This window comes from Indicator indicator, chromosome 14 (genome assembly GCF_027791375.1).
Source record: "Indicator indicator isolate 239-I01 chromosome 14, UM_Iind_1.1, whole genome shotgun sequence".
Lineage (NCBI taxonomy): Eukaryota > Metazoa > Chordata > Aves > Piciformes > Indicatoridae > Indicator > Indicator indicator.
The window spans coordinates 6,287,790-6,313,417 of NC_072023.1; the positions used below are offsets into that span (position 1 = coordinate 6,287,790).

The 25,628-nt window shown below is 43.7% G+C and overlaps 2 protein-coding genes across 2 annotated transcripts in view; both read right to left on the reverse strand.

The window, feature by feature from the left end:
- Window positions 1-1,848, reverse strand: part of PLBD1 (phospholipase B domain containing 1) — a 36,146-nt gene extending 34,298 nt beyond the window's left edge. Inside the window, exon 1 of the mRNA XM_054386941.1 lies at window positions 1,776-1,848. Coding sequence (XP_054242916.1) covers window positions 1,776-1,848 — 73 coding nt within the window. The remainder of the gene's footprint in view (window positions 1-1,775) is intronic.
- Window positions 1,849-5,934: 4,086 nt separating this feature from the next.
- The window catches only part of GUCY2C (guanylate cyclase 2C), a 50,068-nt gene continuing 30,374 nt past the window's right edge, over window positions 5,935-25,628 (reverse strand). Inside the window, exons 19-27 of the mRNA XM_054386578.1 lie at window positions 17,617-17,705; window positions 16,794-16,885; window positions 12,498-12,656; window positions 10,936-11,128; window positions 10,376-10,550; window positions 9,335-9,433; window positions 8,514-8,608; window positions 7,818-7,894; window positions 5,935-6,109 (exon numbers count right to left, since the gene is read on the reverse strand). Of these exons, the coding sequence (XP_054242553.1) occupies window positions 5,935-6,109; window positions 7,818-7,894; window positions 8,514-8,608; window positions 9,335-9,433; window positions 10,376-10,550; window positions 10,936-11,128; window positions 12,498-12,656; window positions 16,794-16,885; window positions 17,617-17,705 (1,154 nt within the window). The remainder of the gene's footprint in view (window positions 6,110-7,817; window positions 7,895-8,513; window positions 8,609-9,334; window positions 9,434-10,375; window positions 10,551-10,935; window positions 11,129-12,497; window positions 12,657-16,793; window positions 16,886-17,616; window positions 17,706-25,628) is intronic.

Consider the following 25,628-nt stretch of genomic DNA (forward strand, 5'->3'; position numbering starts at 1 on the left):
GGTATTAGCGTAAACTATTTTATACCCTAAACTTCTTTTTTCACTCCCTCTGCACTGTTCACAATTGACCCTTCCTTCAGTCCTGTTGATGGACTTTCCTTACATTTCTGCCAACACAGGTAAGTTTGCAAAGTAAATCTACAGGATGAGGTAGGGCTGTCTGCAAAATCATATGCTTGTAACATTTTGGACACATTGAAGTAATTGTTACCTGAGTTTCTGCTTGGTTTATGGAAATTAATAAATTACCTTGTAATTTCCTAGCAGGTAAGCACAAAATCCAGCCCTTAAGATCTTCAAAATTTACTGAAATCTCCTGCTGAGATTTGCTTCCCAACAACCCTACTCATGCCATCAGTACAAATGGTATCCAGAACGCTCTAATGGGCATTCTGCTCCAAATTGCTGCGATCTTTCACTTTTACTGATCTTCCAGAGGCAGCTTCACTTTCACATACTTCACACTTCCTCAGCATCACTTAAGTTCCCTCCTTTAGTGACTCCTTTCCCCACCTTTCCCACTGCTAGTAAATCCATTTCATACCTTGACATGAACATAGAAATAGTAATGCCATGTTCAAACACTCACTAGTGCATTGTTGGATATCAGAGAGTGCATCCACAATTCTCAAGTAGAAACTCGATTTTTAAGCAGGATGCTGAGATTCTATGGGAAACAAACTCACCAGAATATACATTACTGCATTTGCCAAATTCTGTTTGTGTCTAAACCTAACTCTTAAGTTGCACCAAGAAAAAGCCATAGCAGTCACCAAATGGAAGCTCCAAAGCATTACTAAAGTTTCAATTATAGAATTACCCTAATTGAAGCTTTACAGCTTTGACTGAAAAAAAAAGAATTCTATTAGGCATATACATGATAAAAAAAACAACCACAAGCACAAAATTAGCATGAAGTGGTGTTCCTACCATAGAAAACAACTTTGATTTTTAGAAGCCAACCAGGTATTTACAGTACTTACTCAAACGGCAACATAAATCTACTCAGAAAACAACGATCATGCCCAGATACAAGTTCTGAACGATGACCTATACCCATAGCCTAGCACTAAACCCCTGTTAAAGATGCAAGTCACAGCATGCTGTAGGCCACAGCACCAAAACTAAGTGTCCATCCTAAATGATAGCTGTGCACGTAGATGACATTAAAACCCAGCACCACCAGGCGCTCAAGGCAGCTTCCCAACGTTCAAGTGTTTCGTTTGCTTCCCTTCGACCATTCGGGGAACGAGAAAGACCGATTTAAAGTATGCAGGCATGAAGTGCCAGCATTTGACACCCACGAGGCACCACGGCCGTGCCTGCCCCAGCCGGCGGAACATGAGGAGCCTCCGAAGCAAGCCCATGAGGCAGCCGGTTCCTCCCCGGCCGGGAGGGTCCCGCCACGGGGTGGAGTGGCGCATCACACCCGTTTCCCAAAGCGGCATGAGGGAGGCTTTGCCTCTCGGATCCAGCCGGGAAGGAGAAGCAGCGAGGAGCAACTGCCCATGGCGAAGCTCGGAACCCAGGGGGTCCCGCGGGCTGGGCCCGGGCGAGGGGCGCTGCCTCCTCAGGAGCCACAACTGAGCTCCGACCTGGGCTCCGCCGGCAGGACAGCCCCTCCCGGTTGCCAGGTTTCCCCCTCGGATGCTGAAGGCAGCCTCACTGTCTCCCTTCCTCCCTGCCTGCCCCGGCGAGGGATCTCCCGGGAAAGGCCCCCTGCCTCCGCCCGCTGCCCTCTAAGGGCTTGCCTCCCGCCCCCTCGCTCGCCTCACCTGCTCGGCCCCCCACTGCCGCCCACAGGAGGACGAGACCCCAGCAGCAGCACACGCCACCAAGCTGGGCCATGCCGCTGCTCCCCCGCGCCTCCTCTGGGCACCGGGAGGCGGCGAGACTTTAAGAAGTTCCCTCGCTCAGGGCAGGTCTTGTCGCTCCTCCCGCCTCCTCCGGTGCCCGCCCCGGCCGTGGCGCCCAGTGCTGGGGATGGCCGTGTCGGGGACGAGGGCAGCCGCGCGGGAAAGCCGCCTTCTGCCCGTCCGGGACCGGAATGTGCCTCGGACGGAGGCAGGCAGCGGCGGCCACTTTTTACGGGCGCGGCAGAGGTCCCGAGGCAGCAGTTGGGCCCAGGAGCGCCGACTGCCCAGCAGCTGCCTCCCCGGCCCGGGCTGCATTCCTCCCGCTGTGCCCCGCCGCAGTCCAGCGTGCTGGTGTCGACAGCGGGAGGCTCTGGGGAAGGTGTTGAGACAAGCTGGGCGGTAAGCTCAGGGCCCTTAGAATCCGTATGACCCTGACACTTGTTTGGATCCCCGAAGGCCAGGCTAGGATTTGGGGTTCATAGCAGACCAAGGTCAGGCCTTGCCACCACACTGGGCAGAGCTGTATGGCTTGAGCCAGTAAGGAGGGAGCACCAGGCTGGTGCCTTCTGAGCCACTGAAAAAGAGTGAAGGTTTATCAGGAAAGGGCCAGGAGTTTAGGTGGTGTCTCACCAATCTATGCTCTTTATGCAAGAGGAGGAGCAGCTTTCAGCCCTTTTGAGAAGAACAACCGCTATGTGTGTCCCAAGAGAAAAACTGAGGGATGATCCTTTTCTTAGGGTAAGATAATTTTGAGATGCTGCCTTTTCTTTTCCCCAGTGTTAGGTATTCTGTCACTGTCCCAAAACAGCAATTATTAGGACTTTGTGTTTAGATAGTTGTTCAAGATAGTTCAAATTTGATACTGGTGCCTGTAATAGCCTCACATAACAAGGTCACATGCCAAGCAGGTCAGGCCAAATAGCAAGACTTGGCCTCAAGCCCAGGGTAAAAGCACTGTAGCACTACTGCTGGCTGCAGGGACCCTTCCATACCCACTGCTGGTTCGTTCTGGGATACTTTTCACTAACAGATAAGGATAAAACACAGTGCCATTGCTTTTTCTCTGCCTCCTCAGTCAAAAATAATTCTTGTGACTCTGGTCACAAGTGGTGTTCCCCAGACCTCAGTTTTGGTGTCAGTCTTGTTTAATATCATCAGTGACCTGGATGAGAGGATTGAGTGCATCCTCAGTAAGTGTGTAGATGACACCAAACTGGGTGAGAAGTTGATCTGCTTGAGGGTAGGAAGGTTCTGCAGAGGGATCTGCACAAGCTGGATCGATGGGCTGAGGTTAGTTGTATGAGGTTTAACACCTGCACTTTGGTCACAACAATGCCAAGCAACACTATAGGCTTGGGGCAAAGGTGCTGGAAAGCTGCACATCAGAAAAAGACCTGGGGTGCTGATCAACAGCCAGATGAACATGAGCCAGCAGTGTGCTCAGGTGGCCAAGAAGGCCAATGGCATCCCAGCCTGTATCAGGCATAGTGTGACCAGCAGGAGTAGGGAAGTGATTGTGCCCCTGTACTTGGCACTGCTGAGGCCACACCTCACATACTGTGTCCAGTTTTGGGTCCCTCACTACAAGAAGGACATTGGATTACTAGAGCATGTCCAGAGGAGGGCAATGAAGCTGATGAAGGGTCCAGAGAGCAAGTCATATGAGGAACACCTGGGATTGTTTAGTCTGGAGAAGAGGAGGCTGAGATGAAAACTTACTGCTTTCTATAGCTACCTCAAAGGAGGTTGCGGTGAGCCTCTTCTCCATAACAACAAATGATAAGACGAGGGGAAATGGTCTCAAGTACCATCAGGGAAGGTTTGGATTGGATATTAGGAAAAAATTCTTTACTGAAAGAGTGGTCACGGCATTAGCATAGGCTTCTCAGGGAGATGTTGAAGTTGCCATCCCTGGAGGTGTTCAAAAACCATATAGACATGTCTGTGTTTCTATGACTGGACCTCCAGTCATATTTTTGATGGTACTGAGTTCTTTGATCTAGCGTTTGATAACAAGGTGCAATGGTAAGACACTGAATCTAAGATTTAAACCAGAAACCAGGAGCAAAAATGTCAAAGGGCAGTGAAAATTGGTTTTATTGTGGTGTGTGGGTGACAGATATGTGCAGAGACAGAACCATGTAGAAAACAAACCTACTAGAAGATTGGTCCACCAACTTATTGCTAAGGTAACAATTTATCTTCAAATAATTATATGAAATTTATGATTTGAAAAGGGAAAGAGAAGGGCTACTGAAAACGAAACACTGTTTACATTAATTGTCTCAATAGGTGTCAGCTGACATTTTCTCTAAAATAAATTGTATCTCAGAGGTCTCAAGGATGGAACTTGTAAAACTCCTCTTTAAACATAGACTTAAGGTCCCTTCAAAACAACTGCAGCATCTCTGCAAATTTTAGTAGTAGTGAACTTCTGGGGGCTTGAGGGGTCCAGGGCTTGTCACTGCATTGAACTGTACTTGCTGAGCATATCACACAGCAGAGTGATCAAATGCAGTCCAGTGCAAAAGCATAGCAGTCGCACCTCAGAATGCTGACGTAGAGATGAAGCTCGTTGATTGGCACCACAGGATGGAAAAGAACAGACTTTATACTTTTTTACTGTACTGGTAGTCTTTTTAAACATACCTACCAGCTTTAGAATGCCAGACATTTTTCTCTGTCCTTATCCCAAAGAATACTTCCATTAGGACACAGACCAAAGAAATAAGGGTAACTTACTGGTGCCAGTCCAGGTTTAAGACTGGTTACATGTAATCTGAGAGATGTGACTGTTGGTTACATGCTGTCTGCTGTTTCTGTCTATCCCATGTTCCTAGGTAGGAATTTGCAGTAATTAGGCAAGAGCATAAGCCTTGCAGCACCTCCTGATTTAGTTTTTCCAGGAATCTTTTCATTTCAGATCTGTTAACACCTAGGTTGTTCCTTGTGTGTGTGTGTCCTTACAAAGCCAGTTTAGGTTGACAAAAAACTCAGGCAACTGGCTTGCTCTTTTTAATTTTATTTTTAATTTGTTTAATTGGAAAAAAAATGTTGTTCAAAACCAGAAAAGAATGGTTCTGCACTAAGCCTTATGGTTTGAATACTGATTGATATTTGACAGTGGTGAAAGAAGTAGCTCTGGTTTGAAAGCCACCAATGCACAAAAGGCCTTTGCAGAAGTTTCACTTGGTAGTTGTTATTTCTTCACATAAATGCTGATTTTCTTTTACATGCATCCCTTGTGCTTAGGTGGCTTCTTAAAGCCATTTATTTATATAAATCCCATAGTTAATGAGTCATCAGAGTAAAATGTGACTTCTGCCTTGTTGTGAAACTTTATCCAAAAGATGAATTGAAAGTTGTGGTTTCAGAAATTCAGATAGGTTGATTTCCTTCATTTCTGTTACACTTCTGCTTTAGGAGCAGAAGAAAAAGTGCAGAAAATATATGAAAGTGTCTGTAAGGCTTCCAGTTTTATTTTGTAGGCCCAAGAGATTCAGATAAGCTGTATAAATCATGCAACTTCTGGACTAATCTCCAAGGTAAATAACAGAAGTGCTGTCTCTTGAACAAAGTCAACTTGATTAAAACAAAACATGTGAGACGCAGGGGAAAACGAAGAAGCAAAATGGCAACATATCCAGATTTAAATATGATATATTTAATGTTATCTTCAAATATGCTACCACAAATCTTTCTTCAAATAAAAATTACAACTTAAATACAACATTTTAAAATCATGACAAATTAAGGCTTTGCTGTGAATATTTTCAGAAGTGGATTATTGAGTAGGCTATCACATTTTTTAAAAAGTAACCAAAACCAAACAAAAAACCCCACCACTTTTCCAGACTCAGGTGCAGATATCTTCGTTTACCTCAAATCAGGCTGCGTTTGTCCTACTGAAGTCACCCAACAATTTCGACGTTACAGTGAAGAGAGGTTTGATTTACTGATAGCAAGTCTGATGGTAGAAAGGAAGCTTGAAAAAGTATTTTCTGTCTCCTCTAGCTGAGAGTGTAAGCCTCCAGCCTTCACATTGAGTACTCCAAAGAGTCAAACTAGACAGCCAGTTTTAAAGATATGTGGCACAATTCTCTGTGCTGACCAGCTGCAGGTATTCCAGGGTACCTGATCGGTAGCTGGCTACCCGTGAAAGCTTCCGTGTCCTGGATCCTTCATTTTCCCTTTTCTGAAGAATAGTGGTTATCATCTCTGCTAAGTCATCTTGTAACCGCTGCTGGTTCTCCCTGAAAGCAACAGGAGGGGGGGAGAAAGTGGTGATTCACACATTTTTAGTGATCCCCAGTGTTTTTTAAACATTTCTATCCCACATTGATCTTATACTGCTGATAAAATATGTGGGCAGAACCAAATTCAGATTCTATACTTGGGAATAGATTTCAAGATTTCCAGGTGATTTTTCCAGATACTATGGATCAGAGTCTCTACACAGGAGGTCTGTAGCTGTGACATTATCAATCTTAAAACACAACAAAACAAAAACATCATTTGCATGAAAATGAAGACGAATTAGATTCATGCCCAGTCAAAACAGATTCTAGCTCTCAGCACCACTGAGACTGTTCAACTTCATGTGGCCTTCAGTAGGACTCGAATTCCAGAAGAATTTCCAATTTGATCGTTCTGATATTCTCAACAGATCGTATTAATTTTAGAAAAAAAGAGTCTGAACTTGCAACAGAGAAGTACCATAGAAGCAGTATTTCCTGCTCAGTGCTGTGATAAACACTTGTGCTTTTCATTACAAACAAACAAAACCCCACCAAAGTTCATGAGATTCTGTAGTAAATTCAAAATTTGCTTATTTTGGTTTTGCAAATATCCTGAAAAAAAAACCACTTTCTTTTAGATTCCTCTTTTATCTTAGGCAAGTAGGAATAAATGGACAAAAATTTCTTATTTGTGTTATGGGCACATTTTGTAAGGTTAAAAACTTTGGCAGCAGAAGTTATAATATTTATTTTCACAGTGAAGGACCCAATGTATCTGGCAAACTAAAATTTGCAGTATAATTGCGTCAAGTTGTACTGAAACACTGTCAATTCAATGCAGATGACAGCAAATTCAAAATTAGTAAAGAGCAAAAGTACACGGAAGTTTAGAGCAGAAAGTGAGAAGCTTCCACATTTAGTGAATCTGCAGGAAATGATACAAAATGAACATGAACTAGACACACCCAGTTACCCTGGCTTCAGTTTTCCCTAGTTCCTCAAAAACAACACTTGTGCTATTACTAGATTATGTTCAATACTAATGCAATATGATAGCTCAGCTGCAAAACATCAACTTCTTTTTGCCTGATAACTTATCTCTTATGTGTTAGAAAGTACGCTTGTGTTCGGTTTTTAAAGACTTCACACCTGTGCAATACTACAGTAACTCTGTCTGCCTCTTCTAGCAGAATACTGCTCAAAATCCTTCAGGTTTCATTCACAGAATCGTAATTGTTCTGGTTGGAAAAGACCTCTGAGTTCATCAAGTCCAACCTTCAACCTAACACTACCATGGCTATTAAACCATGTCCCAAAGCGCCATCTCCTTCATATTTGCCCACAAGAGCTCACAGGCGTAACACACATTCAGTTGTGTACTGTCACACACAGGTGTCATTAGGATTAAAGTTTTGGGAATATTAATGTTTTCCATTTTTCTGTCCACCTCTTGCACTTAGCCACGTCAGCATCCTGTAGGCCTTATTTCCCTTCCAAGGAAATGGATCTTTTAAGCACTTATATACACAAATAACCTTCAGTATGGGTATAGTCCTGAGTTATGAATAGTTTCACATTTATGTGCACATACACTGTTAAGCCTTTAACGTTTGAAGGCAAGTTAAGTGATATTAAAAAAACCACAAGTGCCAGGGAGGAACAGTGAAAGCTGAAGTGCAGACTGGGAATTTCTCTTCCCATTTCACATATAAAACCATCTTACACAGAAGGAGGTGTTGGGAGATTGTATTTCTTGTCCTCAGTACCAGTCAACCAGTAGGTAACCTCTGTTCCTCTGCCCTAAATATGTATGAGAAAGAAGAGAAAACAAAATTTTGGTATTAGAATGCTATTTTCTGTAGTTAATTTACTTAATAATACTGCACAGCATATTGCTGTGTTTGCATGTTTTCAGTAACTGATGCTCACAGGAAAGGATTAAAAATCAGATGTGAGAAGAAAGAACAATGGGGGAGATAGAGCTGCACACCCTCTCCCTTGTTCCATGACCTGAAACACATTATGGGAGAGGTAAGCTGTGCTGCCTGCCATCAGCTCCCAAACAGAGACATCTGCCAAGTGTAATGGACTGGAATAAATGGATTGGTAGATAGATATTGGAGCAAGAGCAAATTAATAACAGATTCAGCCTCCCTTCTATCAGATTAATTCACAATTCTCTGTTACAAAAAGTATGTCTCATTTATTCTCAGCATCTTCATGTTGCTCTAAGTTTTGACTTAGAGAGCTCTTCATTGCCTGCATTGTCTTTGCAGAGGTATGTTCAACCAATAAGGACTGTGATACCAACTGATCTGTAACACTTGTTCCCCCAGATGTTAATTAAGTTGCAGGATACTCAGCTCAGTATAAAATATCCCTCTTCTCTGTGTTCATGTGTGCTCATGGGAAAGGTTACCTTCAAGTATGTTTCTCCTCTCACTTCATACTGGAATTGGCAGTCTGTTCTTTTGAGAATGTTAACAGTGGAACCATTTACATGAATCCTTAAAGCTGAAAAATAAAAAGCTTGACTTGGAAATGTATCGCATAACCATACTAAGTCTATATGAAAAACAGTGCTATGGTAGAACATCCTCCAGTTATTAACATAAATTCTGAGTCAAATGAGAATCAGCTACACTACTGTACAATAAAATCAGACTCCACTGTACTGAGGGAGAAATAACTTGTACAGACACTGATCTGAAATACAGGTGACTGTGGTTTCTGAAGCATTTAGATACCGGAAGGAAAAAGAATCATTGGGAGTGATCCATATAGAGAACAGCCATGTGAAAACACTGGGCAGAAGAAGACAAACTGGCTCTTGGCACAGTTCCCTAATGATGATGTTGAAAACATAATTGCTTCAACTTAAAATATACAGTCAGCATATTTACACAGCGATGCTGTAATCCAGTTCTATGTCAAACTAAAATTTAAAATTCATAGAGTAAAATTAAATTCCAGACACATTAAGTATCATATCTTCCAGAGGAACTCTGCCAGTGATTTACCCTACACACTCCCTATCACCAGCACTGAAGCACGGACAAAGAACAGTTCTTTGATGCCCAGTAGGACAGTAAAATAATCATTCATCAAAACAAATAAGGCTTCTCTTTAAAACTTCTGCAAGCTGCTATTAAATTGTTCCCAGTTGAAAGCAGACACTGATCACAAAGTAACCAGTGGCCTGTGGTCCTGTTACACTGAACAGCTAAAATGAATCCTTACGCAAGCCTGTGGACTCCATCCGTGAAGCTGTGTTCACTGTGTCTCCAAACAAACAGTAACGAGGCATTTTTATCCCGACCACTCCAGCTGCACATGGACCTAGATATGGGATGCAGGGAATGAAAAAAGGTAGATTAAAAGATTGTTTGGAAGGTCTCACTGTTGCAGAGCTGTTGCAGAGCTCCAGTGTGTGCTGGAGTTCTGTGTTCTTCACCAATAGCAATACTCTGTACCTCACTTCCCAAAGTATCTAGTGGTCTTCCCTTCTGTTTAAACCAAGCCTGCCTGTTAGTCTTGCATAATCAAATAAGAGCATAAAGAAGAAGTAGCTGCACACTGTTAGTTGAAGTTAAATACCATTTCTGTGCAGAAAAAGAATTGTCAGTTTTGGAAGCAAGAATAAAAGGGAGTGAGCTTCATTATGGAGGGATGCATAGTGGTGCCTCCAGCAGTTTCCCAGTGCTAGGGTCACTTTCACTGACATGTTTCTTCTGGTGTTCAGCAGGTTGTTGAAACAAGTGGAAATAAAATTTCCCAAAGTGCTTGGGATAGTTGAGCTATCTGCAGTTCCCCTCTGATAAAAAGTATTTTTATGGGCAAATTAAGACGTTAATTTCCAAGACGTTAATTAATGTCAAGGCTTGACAGAACTTTTGCTTCCAAAGCATAAAATATAGGCCCACATTTTTTGGCTTAGACAAGCACAATTGGCCATGGCTGATCTTCACTTTGATTGGGGAGGAGCAATCTACAGAGGATTATTTGATATAACTGGCTTAATCATACCAGCAAAAATGGCAGTTCCTATTCCTAGCTACTGAGTTAAGCAATGAATTAATGGGTATGGAATATTTCATCATGCAGGGAGCAAACCAGTGGCTTATTTACTTCTGTTGCTCTTCCTCCAGGTACATTGTTTGCAACCTGATTCTTCGTGAGGAGAGCAGTTGTGTGATGTACTACCAGATCTTCTCTGGATGTCAATGAAGCTCAAAAAACAAGGCAAGAGCACTATCATTGTGATCTAACACTACTGTGTACCAGAGTGAATTCCAATGCGAATCCAAACAGGCAGACCAGGCAGATGTCTCAGTTCAAAAGACCCCATGAAGCTGAGGATGTCCAGAGCCATCATGGAGATGTCTACTGCGTGCCGGTTGCCATTCCTCTTTGGCAAACCGCTCACCACCATGTAGGCATCACCAATGGTCTCTACCTGTGGAAACAAAATTAGAACTCACAAGCTGCAGACACAGAACAGGGCATGTTTAGTTAAAAGCAGAAAGGTTTTATCTGATCCTCTTGTTGATGATTAAACGTGTCTTCCCTGGACAGAAAGATTGATTAGTGTAAGGCAGCTGACATCTTTTTGGCATATGAGTGATTATAACTATACCCAGCATTCCAGTTAATGAATCTGTGACCAGCTGGTACAGACAATTTGGTACAAGCAGGCACAGTGAAAATATATTGAAACGAGGTAATCTTGACCTGTTTTCCTCCCTTTTGTCTAGAAGACAGACTCCTAGATTCACCACATCATCCAGTTTGATTTCTGTGTCCCTTCATTGTTAACCAAGCAAAAGTGCAGAGCTAATCACCTTGTAAACATCATGGTGGTCAAGAATGTGGTCAAAGTTCTTGTAGATATCATTCAGCATATCTACCACCTCCATAGGGGTGCTGTATTTGCAGAGAGTGGTGAAGCCAACAATGTCACTGAAGTAGATAGTGACTTCTTCAAATAGTTCTGGTTCTACTAGTCCAGTCTCCTTCAAAGACTTTACTACTGGCCTGTGGAAATAGAGAAGGCAGGAAAGCAGATGAATAGTGTTTAATATTAAATATATTTTTTCATGCAACTCAACCACATCATCACTTTCTGTGCAGAAAACATCAAATAGTTTGCTGAAAACTGCCACTGTAGTCACATTTTAGATGCCTGTAATGCCTTTCAGCCAGGGACTTCAAAGCACTTACTAATGTTAATTAGTGTGCTGCACCCTTACAAAATCAAAATGTATTCATAGGCTTAAGGAAACAGGTATGCAGAACTGAGCTTCTTGACTAATGGCAGAAAAAGGGATATTGGGGCAAATTTAAAACTGACATTCTGAAGCTTCTGATGTGTGGACCTACATTCTATCCACATGATAAATAAGAACAGACATATTTTTCTGTCTCCCCAGCACAGAAGTAATTCCATCCTAATAATTACATTACTGCATCCTGATCTCAGGTGAGATATCATAGTCTCATAATTTCATGGAACAAAAGTTCAATACCATGACAGTCAATATCTATTCAGAAGGACCTTCATTTTCTTGCATTTCTAAATTCAGGAAAATATCTGTCCCTAGTGAAGATATTAGAAGAGAATAACTGAAAGAGACTCCCAAAACTACAGGGTTTATGTAATGTCCTGTTCCATGTACAATGAGACAATAATAGAGAGAAGGAAAAACAAACAGTGGAAAGAAACATAGATACCTTGTCACACAGTCTACACAGATAGATCATTTCAAATTTCCCCCAAAACTGGATTCAACAGATTATTTTTTAAGAGTAATAAAATCAATACCCTTGACTACTTAAATACCCTTAAAACTAGTAATGACATACCAGGATACTTTTAGTATTCCAAACGCATGCAATTCCAAAATTACTGGCATTAACTATATTATATTATCAATAATCACAGAATCACAGAACATTAGAGGTTGGAAGGGACCTCAAGAGATCACAGAGTCCAATACTTGCCCTATACCATACTCTGAAATATCCATCCAATCTATTCTGGTCCAGTATGGCCCCCTCTGTTGCATTGCTAAACCCCAGCCTGAAGTTGGATTGCATTTCTACTCTCCAGCAGACTCTCCTTCTACCTAGCAAGGTGCTGCACCAGAGCAGAGCTTTGTGATGCAGGATTACTGTAGATCTATTTCTTCCCAGGGAGACAGTGAAAAAGAGGTTTGTACTGGAAGGAGGGATCCTGTGCATAACAGGAAGTGGAGTACCATCCTGGCCTGAAACTTCGCCAAAGGGTGGAAACATTGGGGCCAGTTTCATTTTCTATCCTCTCTAGCAGAATCAGATTAGAGAGGAAAGAAGTAGAAGATTAATAATAATCCCAAGACCAGTGAAAATTGTCCTGGGCACTTACCTTGGAAGTAACATGAAATTAAGCCTGTCTGCTCTGTCTCGCTCTGCTTTGTATAGTTCTGTCCTTTCCTCCACCAGGTGCTCGAGGTTCCGGGAATACATCTGTAAACGCCGGATCAGAGTGTCCATGTAGCTTTCATTGTTCTGGCCATGGTAGTTACTGCAGATAACAGAAATACACAGGAGCCAACAAGAAAGGTTAATGGAGAGAGGTGCAAAAATAGGCAAAAGAGGAACAACAGAAAACTCCACTATTTGTCTTCCATGTAATTAGAATGAAGTGCCTCAAGTGCATCATTCTTTTTCTTGATTGGAGGCCTTATGAATATGAATTGAAGGTCTGTGATCCGCACTTCTCATCTGGAGCTGGTAATTCTTAAAGAACCCTTAAATCACCTAGCCCTGCTAATATTGTCAACTCTGGGTTAGACTGGGCAATTCATGAACATTCATTTGTAAAAAGTAACTGACAAGTTCAAATTCTGAGAGGAAGCTAAAGATAGTAGGTAAAAAATTGCATATAACATTTAGCTGTGGGCTTCAGCCAGAAGGATTAAGACAATTTGGGAATGCCTATGTAAAAGACAGAACAACTCAATGTAACCATTGGCAGCCTCTGGGCTAATTGTGCTCACATGCTCCTGCAGACTCCAGCCCACCAATTCCTGGAAGCAGAAGTGTAACACAAGCTACTTATAACCCCTCTTTGTGTGGCTAGCCTGCAGTTACCAAAGCAGTCTGAAAGCAGATGTGGCCAGGCTGACTGGAAGAATCAAATTAGTATTGTACCAAACTGGATTTTAAAACCACTTTTAAAGAATTTCTATGTCTTAGACCCTCCATGAGGAAAACATGGGGCAAGAGGCAACCACTTTGCTTGTGTAGGATGGAAACTTAGGAGCTGAACCAGGACATCTTTCTATTAACCTGCAGTAAGATTGTTCAGCTGATACATTCAGTCATGCATGGTACAGTTGTCCTTCTGCCTATGGAAAGTGTAAAAAACAGTGCAAGTACTGTTGAGGACTGTTGACAAGCAGAGCTTTAACAACCGGGGAACAATATGCCAGAAGAAGTAATTTGGAAGCTCACTGTTTGAAATCAAAAAATAATTAATTCAGATCAAACCCTGTCAGAACAATGGAGCATTGGCCAGGTGAAAGGCCTGTATGACCCCACAGGGTTTATCCAGCTATGGCACCTGTTATCACAGAACTTTATAACAACAAAACCCTGCAATTAATACTTCTGGTGACTTACAACCCCACTTCCACTCAGCTTGATGTGGAACCATGCAAACTCATTTATGTCACAACCCACCTCATCCAAACTATCTAATCATCCTCCAAGCATATATGTGCATTCACTTCCTGAACTTTAGACAACATGAGTCACTGTCCAACTCTTCACTAGAGACAGGTGCTGAATTAGTTGAATGGCTTCAATCTCTAGTTATCCAGCTTGCTACTTTTATAACATCGCAGTCTGAGGTATGGCGATCGTCTTACTTTCACTCAGCTAATACATGCATGGGTGCCCCTGTAGACACCCTTCACTCAGCTAATACATGCATGGGTGCCCACATAGACACCCATCACTCAGCTAATACATGCATGGGTGCCCACTGTAGACACCCTTCACTCAGCTAATACATGCATGGATGCCCACATAGACACCCTTCACTCAGCTAATACATGCATGGGTGCCCACATAGACACCCTTCACTCAGCTAATACATACATGGGTGCCAACATAGACACCCTTCACTCAGCTAATACATGCATGGATGCCCACATAGACACCCATCACTCAGCTAATACATGCATGGGTGCCCACGTAGACACCCCTCACTCAGCTAATACATGCATGGGTGCCCCGGTAGACACCCTTCACTCAGCTAATACATGCATGGGTGCCCACTTAGACACCCGTCACTCAGCTAATACATGCATGGGTGCCAACATAGACACCCGTCACTCAGCTAATACATGCATGGGTGCCCACATAGACACCCTTCACTCAGCTAATACATGCATGGGTGCCCACATAGACACCCATCACTCAGCTAATACATGCATGGGTGCCCACGTAGACAGCCGTCACTCAGCTAATACATGCATGGGTGCCCACATAGACACCCCTCACTCAGCTAATACATGCATGGGTGCCCACATAGACACCCTTCACTCAGCTAATACATGCATGGGTGTTCACATAGACACCCTTCACTCAGCTAATACATACATAGGAGCTCACATAGACTCCCTTCACTCAGCTAATACATGCATGGATGCCCACATAGACACCCTTCACTCAGCTAATACATGCATCAGTGCCCACATAGACACCCATCACTCAGCTAATATATGCATGGGTGCCCCTGTAGACACCCTTCACTCAGATAATACATGCATGGGTGCCCACATAGACACCCATCACTCAGCTAATACATGCATGGGTGCCCCTGTAGACACCCTTCACTCAGCTAATACATGCATGGGTGCCAACATAGACACCCTTCACTCAGCTAATACATGCATGGGTGCTCACATAGACACCCAAAACTCAGCTAATACATGCATGGGTGCCCACATAGACACCCTTCACTCAGCTAATACATACATGGGTGCCCACATAGACACCCTTCACTCAGCTAATACATACATGGGTGCCCACGTAGACACCCTTCACTCAGCTAATACATACATAGGTGCTCACAGACACCCATCACTCAGCTAATACATGCATGGGTGCCCACATAGACACCCCTCACTCAGCTAATACATGCATGGGTGCCCACATAGACACCCCTCACTCAGCTAATACATGCATGGGTGCCCACATAGACACCCGTCACTCAGCTAATACATGCATGGGTGCCCACGTAGACAGCCGTCACTCAGCTAATACATGCATGGGTGCCCACATAGACACCCGTCACTCAGCTAATACATGCATGGGTGTTCACATAGACACCCTTCACTCAGCTAATACATACATGGGTGCCAACATAGACACCCTTCACTCAGCTAATACATGCATGGATGCCCACATAGACACCCATCACTCAGCTAATACATGCATGGGTGCCCACATAGACACGCTTCACTCAGCTAATATATGCATGGGTGCTCACGTAGACACCCCTCACTCAGCTAATACATGCATGGGTGCCCCGGTAGACACCCTTCACTCAGCTAATACATGCATGGGTGCCCACTTAGACACCCTTCACTCAGCTAATACATGCATGGGTGCCCACATAGACACCCGTCACTCAGCTAATACATGCATGGGTGCCCACATAGACACCCTTCACTCAGCTAATACATGCATGGGTGTTCACATAGACACCCTTCACTCAGCTAATACATACATGGGTGCCAACATAGACACCCTTCACTCAGCTAATACATGCATGGATGCCCACATAGACACCCATCACTCAGCTAATACATGCATGGGTGCCCACATAGACACGCTTCACTCAGCTAATATATGCATGGGTGCTCACGTAGACACCCCTCACTCAGCTAATACATGCATGGGTGCCCCGGTAGACACCCTTCACTCAGCTAATACATGCATGGGTGCCCACTTAGACACCCTTCACTCAGCTAATACATGCATGGGTGCCCACATAGACACCCGTCACTCAGCTAATACATGCATGGGTGCCCACATCGACACCCTTCACTCAGATAATACATGCATGGGTGCCCACATAGACACCCATCACTCAGCTAATACATGCATGGGTGCCCACGTAGACAGCCGTCACTCAGCTAATACATGCATGGGTGCCCACATAGACACCCTTCACTCAGCTAATACATGCATGGGTGTTCACATAGACACCCTTCACTCAGCTAATACATGCATGGGTGTTCACATAGACACCCTTCACTCAGCTAATACACGCATGGGTGCCCACATAGACACCCTTCACTCAGCTAATACATGCATAGGTGTTCATGTAGACACCATTCATTCAGCTAATACATGCATAGCTGCTCATGTAGACACTCTTCATTCATCTAATACATGCATAGGTGCTCATCCAGACACCCTTCACTCAGCTAATACATGCATAGGTGCTCATGTAGACACGTGTACATATGCACGTGCTCACCTACTTTTCTGACAAAGAATAAAATAGGATCTAAATGAAGACACTCAGTTCTTCCACTGGCTGAATCATAATCACATCATCTTACACAATTAAAAATATGATCTTTCTAAAACTTAGGAGGATTTTGGAGCATCTTAAAGAAGAACCAGAGCCCTTGCTGCTCACCTGAATATTTTAGCCAGAGTACTCTCAATTTTCTTAAAGTCAGGCCTTTTCTCTGGATCTTCCTCCCAGCAGCTCTTCACTAGTGTATACAACTTCAAAGAAAAATTTAAGGAAAGTCCACCTTAGTAATGGATATAGAAGGGTAGTGGTGCTAAACCAGCACTGGTTCATTAGGGAATTTCCGGTTACTCTTGACTGACAACCTATTAAAATGTGTGACTAACTGTTTTGAATCTATGGTGAGGACACTCATGCCAAACATCATGAACTTAACTCTGTGGTGACTAGTGATGTGATCTTGAATTTGCAATGCATAAATGAAAGGCAAGTGAAATGGATCCAGTCTTGCAGCTGGTGCCAAATACAATTATTGACTTGGAAATAAACACTGTGGTAATTATATTGCAAATAACCTGAGTTTGGGATTTTTCTGAACTTGATGATTCAGCCAAAAATAGCATGGAGTTCATTGCTGAATATGTGAGTGTCTACAATACAGACATTTTGCCCTGAGAAGGAAGCTTTAGCAACTATATAATCAGTGGAGAGGTATATATGACCTGTGATTCATTCCTTTTTAAAGATATCTCAAACAGGTCAGAAGAGTGGCACCATATAAGCATCCATTTCTTTCCAGTGAAATAATTTTCCTGATTATATTTCATTTCACTGCCAACAACTATAGAGCACCATTTTTTTCCATGAGGTTAGGGCATTTGGCATGATATGTGCATAGCTGTCATCCTCCCATGATCATGAGCTCTAGTTTGGCCAGGACTTCCACCCTTCACCCAGAAAATGTCTTAGTTAATTATTAGCTTACTTCCACCTGTCTTTCTCCCACTGTTTCCAAGGTCAAGTCTGGTCGGAAAGGCTTCGGTCCTTTGCCACTCTCCACTCTGTAAAGTTTCTCTAACACAGAAAAAAGATGCAAAGTTTTAAACAAACAAACAAACAAACAAAATCAGCACAAGAAGGACATTCCTTGTGGGTAGATCCCCAAGGATCCCCACACCCCAGTCCTACAATGTTATGAGTTATTGTACAAATAGAAGCCTTGAAGATGGCTCCCTCATTTTGATGAGAATTCTAACTTGGGAACTTTTCTAAATTTTTGGCATGAGATCAAAACAGGCTGGCTTGAAGGCCCTTGAAAGCAAAATTAATAGGACTGTACATGAGTATTTACTACAAAATCACAGAACGTTAGGGTTTAGAAGGGACCTCAAAAGATAACCGAGTCCAACCCCACTGCCAGGGCAGGATCACCTGGAGTAGGTCACACAGGAACATGTCCAGGCAGGTTTTGAATGCCTCCAGAGAAGGAGACTCCACAACCTCTCTGGGCAGCCCATTCCAGTATTTTGTCACCCTCACAATGAATAAGTTTTTCCATATGTTGATGTGGAACCTCCTCTGCTCCAGCTTGCGACCAATTGCCCCTTGTCCTATCATTGGACATCACTGAGCAGAGGCTGGCTCTGTCCTGACAATTGCCCTTCACATCTTGATAAACATGAATGAGGTCACCCCTCAGCCTCCTCTTCTTCAAGCTAAAGACCCAGCTCCCTCAGCCTTTCCTCAGAAGGGAGATGTTCTACTCCCTTCGTGATCTTTATGGGTCTGCACTGCACTCTTTCAAGCAGTTCCTTGAGGTCCTTCTTGAGCTGAGGGGCACAGAACTTGACATGATATTCCAGATGTGGCCTTACCAGGGCAGAGAGAGGGGATGTGTCATGGTAGATGTGGTTATGGCATCTTCCCAAATGAATGTTAGGCATTATTAGTGTCTCTCAGCATGAAGTATAGCTATAGTAAAAATCAATGTAAAAAGCCCACTGCAACTTGATACAAAAATGTTGAGACATACAGTTCTCATCCGAGCAGTTCAAATCATCCTGCAGGTGCTTAACCTCCTTAAAACCAGGCTGTTCATGTATATGGATTAAAAACATTGCAGTTGTTAGCTCATCTGTTCTCTTACTCCTGAGATCGCATCTGTGAAAGTTATTTGGATTCCAAACACATCAGAACACAGGATGCATTTGCATGAGTCAATTTAAGAACAGTAAATGAAAGCTGTGTCGGTGTGAGCTGAAATTCCCCCCCCACCGACAATAACCAGGCTAGCTCAGTCTGGAAGCAAATGAAAAGCTGTATTTACAAGCAGAGTCTAAAATCTACAATGAAATGCAATGAATATGTACAAATATACAAAATTCACAACATTCACAAATATATACAATCAACAGAAAAAGCACAACCGATCTCCCTTTGCTTCCCCCCCAAGGGGACCCTCCCAAAGGGGCCTCCCTCTCCCAGGAGCTTCCCCCCCAGACCCCCCTGGACAGAGAAGCAGAGTTAGTTAAGCAGAAAATTGTTAACTTAGCTGCCAAGGTCAGTACGTGTTATCTTCAGCCAGAAGAGAAGAAACAGCAGCCAGACAGCCCAGCAACTGCCCCCACTGCCGAACGCAGAATGTGCAGAGTGCCCACTTTGTTTTGGGTAATAGTTCTTAAACATTTCTATCTATCCAATGGAAGTGTTTAGAACAATCGTTATTTTGCTTTCTTACACCCAATAGTGACTTATTTACATTCTTTCACTTTCTCTGTTCTGAACTTTGAAGGAAAAATTAAAAAGACAGTTTCAAACCATCACAGTCCACCCCTTCTAAACAATTCCATTGGCTGCTACTATCATTTATCTAATCTAAAATAATATCTACAACAATAGGTGAATAAAGACCATAGTCCATTCCGGCTATCTCAGATGTAGATGATTCAAAAGAGTCAAATCACAGGAAAAACAGCAAACAGCTTGTTTCCTCGCAGATGGAGCGAAGAAAGGAACAGGGACTCTCAGGTGACTCAGGGCTCTCAGGGTTCGTGCACCGTAGATCTCATGGACTCTCCTCTTGGACGCGATGCTGTATCTGCGCAACACTCTGAATTTAACCTCTCTCAGCCAAAGTTAGATTTCTTTGTGGAATACACTGAATTTCACCATTTTCTTGCATCACCCAATAGGTGTGACCAGGACCTTCAGCAGAAACCACCCCTCGGACAGGTTTGGCCTCTCCTGAAGGAGAAAATACCCAAACAGTTTTGCCTAACAGATTCTTTTCTCTGATAACAGGAACTCTATCACCTTCTTCCTTTCGCAACAAATCTGATTGGGCAGGTCCAGCTCGATTCACTGAACCTCTACTATTCACCAACCAGGTTGCTTGTGCTAAATGTTTCTCCCAGTTTTTCAAAGATCCACCCCCCATGGCTTTGAGAGTGGTTTTCAGCAAACCATTGTAGCGTTCGATCTTCCCTGCAGCTGGTGCATAGTAGGGAATGTGGAATATCCACTCGATGCCGTGCTCTTTGGCCCAGTTTTTTACAAGATTGTTCTTGAAATGAGTTCCATTGTCTGACTCAATCCTCTCTGGAGTTCCGTGTCTCCACAGGATTTGTCTTTCCAGGCCAAGAATGGTGTTACGTGCAGTTGCATGAGGAACTGGATAAGTTTCCAGCCATCCAGTGCTTGCCTCTACCATAGTCAGCACATACTGCTTACCAGATGGAGAACGAGGTAGAGTGATGTAGTCAATCTGCCAGGCTTCACCATACTTGTACTTGGACCATCGGTCACCGTACCACAAGGGCTTGATACGCTTTGCCTGCTTAATAGCAGCACAAATGTCACAGTCATGGATGACTTGTGTGATAGCATCCATGGAAATGTCAATGGATCTGTCACGAGCCCATCGGTAGGTTGCATCTCTGCCTTGATGTCCTGACGAGTCATGGGCCCACCGAGCTAAGAACAGCTCACCTCGGTGTTTCCAGTCAAGATCAGGATCAGGATCAGAGTTTGTGTCCACCTGGGAAACTCTTGCAGCTAGATCTGCCTGATGGTTGTGTTGTTGTTCCTCAGTAGCTTTGCTCTTAGGAATGTGAGCATCGATGTGTCTCACTTTCACTGGGATTCTCTCAATGCGAGCAGCAATGTCTTGCCACAGATCTGCAGCCCAGATTGGCTTTCCTTTCCTCTGCCAGCCATTCTTCTTCCAGTCTTTCAGCCAACCCCACAAGGCATTGGCTACCATCCACGAGTCAGTGTAGAGATAAAGCTTTGGCCATCTCTCACGTTCAGCTATGTTAAGAGCTAGCTGGACAGCTTTTACCTCTGCGAATTGACTGGATTCTCCTTCTCCATCTCTCGCTTCTGCAACCCTGCGTGTTGGACTCCACACTGCAGATTTCCATCTCCGCTTGTTCCCAACCAGACGACAGGAACCGTCTGTGAACAAAGCATATCTCTTTTCATCATCAGACAGATCACTGTAAGGAGGAGCTTCCTCAGCACGAGCTACTCTCTCCTCTGGAGGTTTAGCACAGCTTGTGCCTTCTGGCCAGTTTGTGATCACCTCCACCAAACCAGGCCTTTCGAGATTTCCCATTCGAGCTCTCTGTGTTATCAGAGCCATCCACTTAGACCAGGTAGCATCTGTTGCATGATGTGGTGAAGAACCTTTGCCTTTGAACATCCAATTCAGAACTGGCAATCTAGGAGCTAGAAGAAGTTGTGACTCAGTTCCGATCACTTCAGAAGCAGCTTTCACTCCTTCATAAGCAGCTAAAATCTCTTTCTCTGTTGGGGTGTAGTTTGCCTCTGAGCCTCTGTAGCCATGACCCCAGAAACCAAGAGGACGTCCTCGTGTCTCCCCTGGAGCTCTTTGCCATAAGCACCAGGTTGGACCATTGTCACTCGCAGCTGTGTACAGAATGTTCTTAATGTCTGGACCAGTTCGGACAGGTCCCAGACCCATCGCTTGGACTACCTCTCGCTTGATCTGGTCAAAGGCTGCTTGTTGCTCAGGACCCCATTGGAAACTGTTTCTCTTTCGAGTCACATCATAGAGAGGTTTCACAATCTGACTGTATCCAGGAATGTGCAGTCTCCAAAATCCCACTATGCCTAAGAAACGCAGAGTTTCTTTCTTGTTGATGGGATTTGCCATGGTAGAGACTCTGTTTATCACATCCATTGGGATGTGACGGCGACCGTCTTGCCACCGCACTCCCAGAAACTGGATTTCTCTGGCAGGTCCTTTCACCTTGTCTCGCTTGATAGCGAAACCAGCTTGCAAGAGAATGTCAAGGATTTTATTACCTTTCTCAAAGACTTCTTCAGCAGTCTCACCCCAGACGATGATGTCATCGATGAACTGAATGTGTTCTGGAGCTCCACCTTTCTCCAAAGCATCATGGATCACTGCATGGCAGATGGTTGAACTGTGAATCCACCCCTGGGGCAAACGATTGAATGTGTACTGAATGCCTCTCCAGGTGAAAGCAAACTGAGGCCTGCATTCCTCTGCTATGGGAATAGAGAAGAAAGCATTAGCAATGTCTATGGTAGCATACCATTTGGCCTGCTTGGATTCCAGCTCATATTGGAGTTCCATCATGTCTGGTACAGCTGCACTCATGGGTGGAGTTACTTCATTCAAGGCACGGAAATCAACTGTCAGACGCCACTCTCCATTCTGCTTTCTCACAGGCCAGATTGGACTGTTGAAAGGTGAATGAGTTTTGCTGATGACCTTCTGACTCTCCAACTGACGAATCAAGTTTTGAATGGGCACCAAAGAGTCACGGTTGGTTCTGTATTGTCTGTGATGCACAGTTTGAGAAGCAACCGGCAGCTTTACATCCTCTATCTCATGTTGTCCCACAACTGCAGATTCATCTGAAAGCTCAGGTCTGATAGACAACTTCAATTTTCCTCCATCAATTTCTACAGTTGCTATTCCAAAAGCCCATTTGTAACCCTTAGGGTCTTTAAAACGCCCTTCTCTCAGAAAGTCAATTCCCAAAATACAAGGTGCATTAGGACCTGTTACAATAGTATGTTTCTTCCACTGCTTCCCAGTTAAACTTATATCAACTTCTATCTTAAACAACTCTTGAGATCCACCAGTGACTCCCTGAATAGTTATAGATTCTCCCCCTTGATAATTTGATGGTATTATGGTGCACTGAGCTCCTGTGTCAACCAAGGCCCTGTACTTCTGAAATTTTGAAGTGCCAGGCCACTGGATGTACACATCCCAATAGATTCTGTTATCTCCATTATCCCTTACCTCCCCCTGGCGGAAGGCAGGGCACCCCTAATGGTGGGGATTACATCCACATGTACAGCTGGCACAACGTCCAGCACCAGAATTAGGATCACTGTTGGAGCTATCAGAGTTGTTCTGGGAAACTGAGGAAGCGACAGCTACCCTCCTGGTATTGCTACCTCGGGATCTGCCCCTCTGCAGCTCCCGTAACCTCTTGAAAAGATCAGAAGTTGGTTGACCATCCCATCTGTTCATGTTCTCACCAAACTGATCACGCAGAGTTATCCAGATACTGCCACGTGATTGCCTCTGCTGTCTGTTTTGGTTTGACCTATTCTGGAATGGCCTTCTTGGAGCACGTCTGTTCCTAACAGCTGAAACTTGTATCCATCTGGAGGAAGAGGAATCAGAATCATCCCCCTTCATCAAGTTGGATATGGAGGTTTTAAGTTCCTCCTTCAGCTCTTTCATGCAATTCTTTATTTCTCCAGACAAAGTTTCAATGGCTGAAACCAAAGAAGTACGTGTGAGACTATCCTCCAATTGCCTCATTTGGTCAGTGAAATGGCCAACAGTGGGAGGTGCTCCACCATAATTTCTTGCCACAATCCTGCTTGCCAGAATAGTAGCATAATTAGGAGGAGCAAGCTTAATAAGCTTTTTGGCAAGGCCTGTTCCAACAGGAATTTCATCAGGATTCAGAGTCTTATGATCTCCATACATTACTTCTCTCACAGCAAATTCTCTCAGACGCTTGATTCCCTCAGCTATTGTGGTCCAAGGCTTAGGGTTCCATGGTAAATCATCTCTGCTGGGGTACCTCAGCGAGACTGCCAGTAGGAGGCGTGCCCACAGAGAAACTTTACCAATGCACTTGCCTAGATGCCTGTCTATGCCTGTATCCTTTGAGAGCATCCCCAACTGAGAGGCCGACTTGTCACCTACCACCAATGCTGGGGCTCCCATATCAAAACACCTGGCTAGCCAAGACAGGACTGGCTCATTATCTCCTCTGATGTAATCCTTCCTCACATGTCTAATTTCCTGTCTGGGTGCATTGGCTGACTGTATGTCATCCTCATCCTCCTCATCATCATCATCCTGAGGTCGCTGTCCCCATAATCCTATTTTAATCCTCCGTTGAATTTCTTTGAGTTCAGAGGCACTACCAGCAGTTGCTAATCTACCAGGGTCTACATCCTGACCTACATCTCCATCATCCATGTGGGGTCTCAAGAGGTCTACCAGAGTTTTAAGGCTAACCCTCTCTTCCTCATCAGAAGGATCTTTCTTAAGAGAGGGACCCTGAGTAGAAGGACCCTCATCTCCATCTGCACCATCTCCTGCAGCATCTGCATCTCCTTTACGCTTTCTGGTGATAGTGGCAACCAAATTTACTGGCTTGGTTTTCACATTCACAGCAGAGTTGGAAGAGCAAGTAGCCTTATGTCTTTCTTGATACAGTGCTATCAGTAGCCATATGATTATTCCAAGAAGCAACAAAATTAAGATTAAGGCTAGTACAAGATATCTAGGGTACCACTGGTTACAAAGACCCTCTGTAGTTGTAAGAGGAGTAACAAACTCATATGTGTCTGCTAGCAGATCCATAGTTGAGTTACCATAGCTTCTTAGCCCAATAAGACCATAACAGAATTCACCAACATTCAGTAACTTGTTCTTAACCCAAAGAAACGACTTATATGCCACATATCTCACAATCTTGTCTATCATGCAAGAAATGGCCCATCTGTAAACAATCACACCGATAATAGATGAAATAAAATTACTCAAAATCCAAAACAGCTTCATTTTGCTTCCTAATCTGAGCAGAAATAAATCACAAGCAATCGAGCCCCACGTTGGGCGCCAAAAATAAAAAGTGTGTCGGTGTGAGCTGAAATTCCCCCCCACCGACAATAACCAGGCTAGCTCAGTCTGGAAGCAAATGAAAAGCTGTATTTACAAGCAGAGTCTAAAATCTACAATGAAATGCAATGAATATGTACAAATATACAAAATTCACAACATTCACAAATATATACAATCAACAGAAAAAGCACAACCGATCTCCCTTTGCTTCCCCCCAAGGGGACCCTCCCAAAGGGGCCTCCCTCTCCCAGGAGCTTCCCCCCCAGACCCCCCTGGACAGAGAAGCAGAGTTAGTTAAGCAGAAAATTGTTAACTTAGCTGCCAAGGTCAGTACGTGTTATCTTCAGCCAGAAGAGAAGAAGAAACAGCAGCCAGACAGCCCAGCAACTGCCCCCACTGCCGAACGCAGAATGTGCAGAATGCCTACTTTGTTTTGGGTAATAGTTCTTAAACATTTCTATCTATCCAATGGAAGTGTTTAGAACAATCGTTATTTTGCTCTCTTACACCCAATAGTGACTTATTTACATTCTTTCACTTTCTCTGTTCTGAACTTTGAAGGAAAAATTAAAAAGACAGTTTCAAACCATCACAAAAGCTAAAGCAAAAATATCTCTTTGTCCTTCTCCTCCAGACCTCAAGAGTTCCAGAGGGAAAGAGTTAAAAAAGAGAAGCCATTTTTGACCTCAAGGAGAGAGAAAGAGAAAGAGAAACTGAAAGGGATCTGTGAACAGGCATGAAACCTGTTTATTAATAAAGCCTCATTACATTTGGGAGACAGTTTTACTGAAGGGAGCATATAATGAGATGAGGAAGGTTTGTAATCATGATAGTATGTTTAAGTC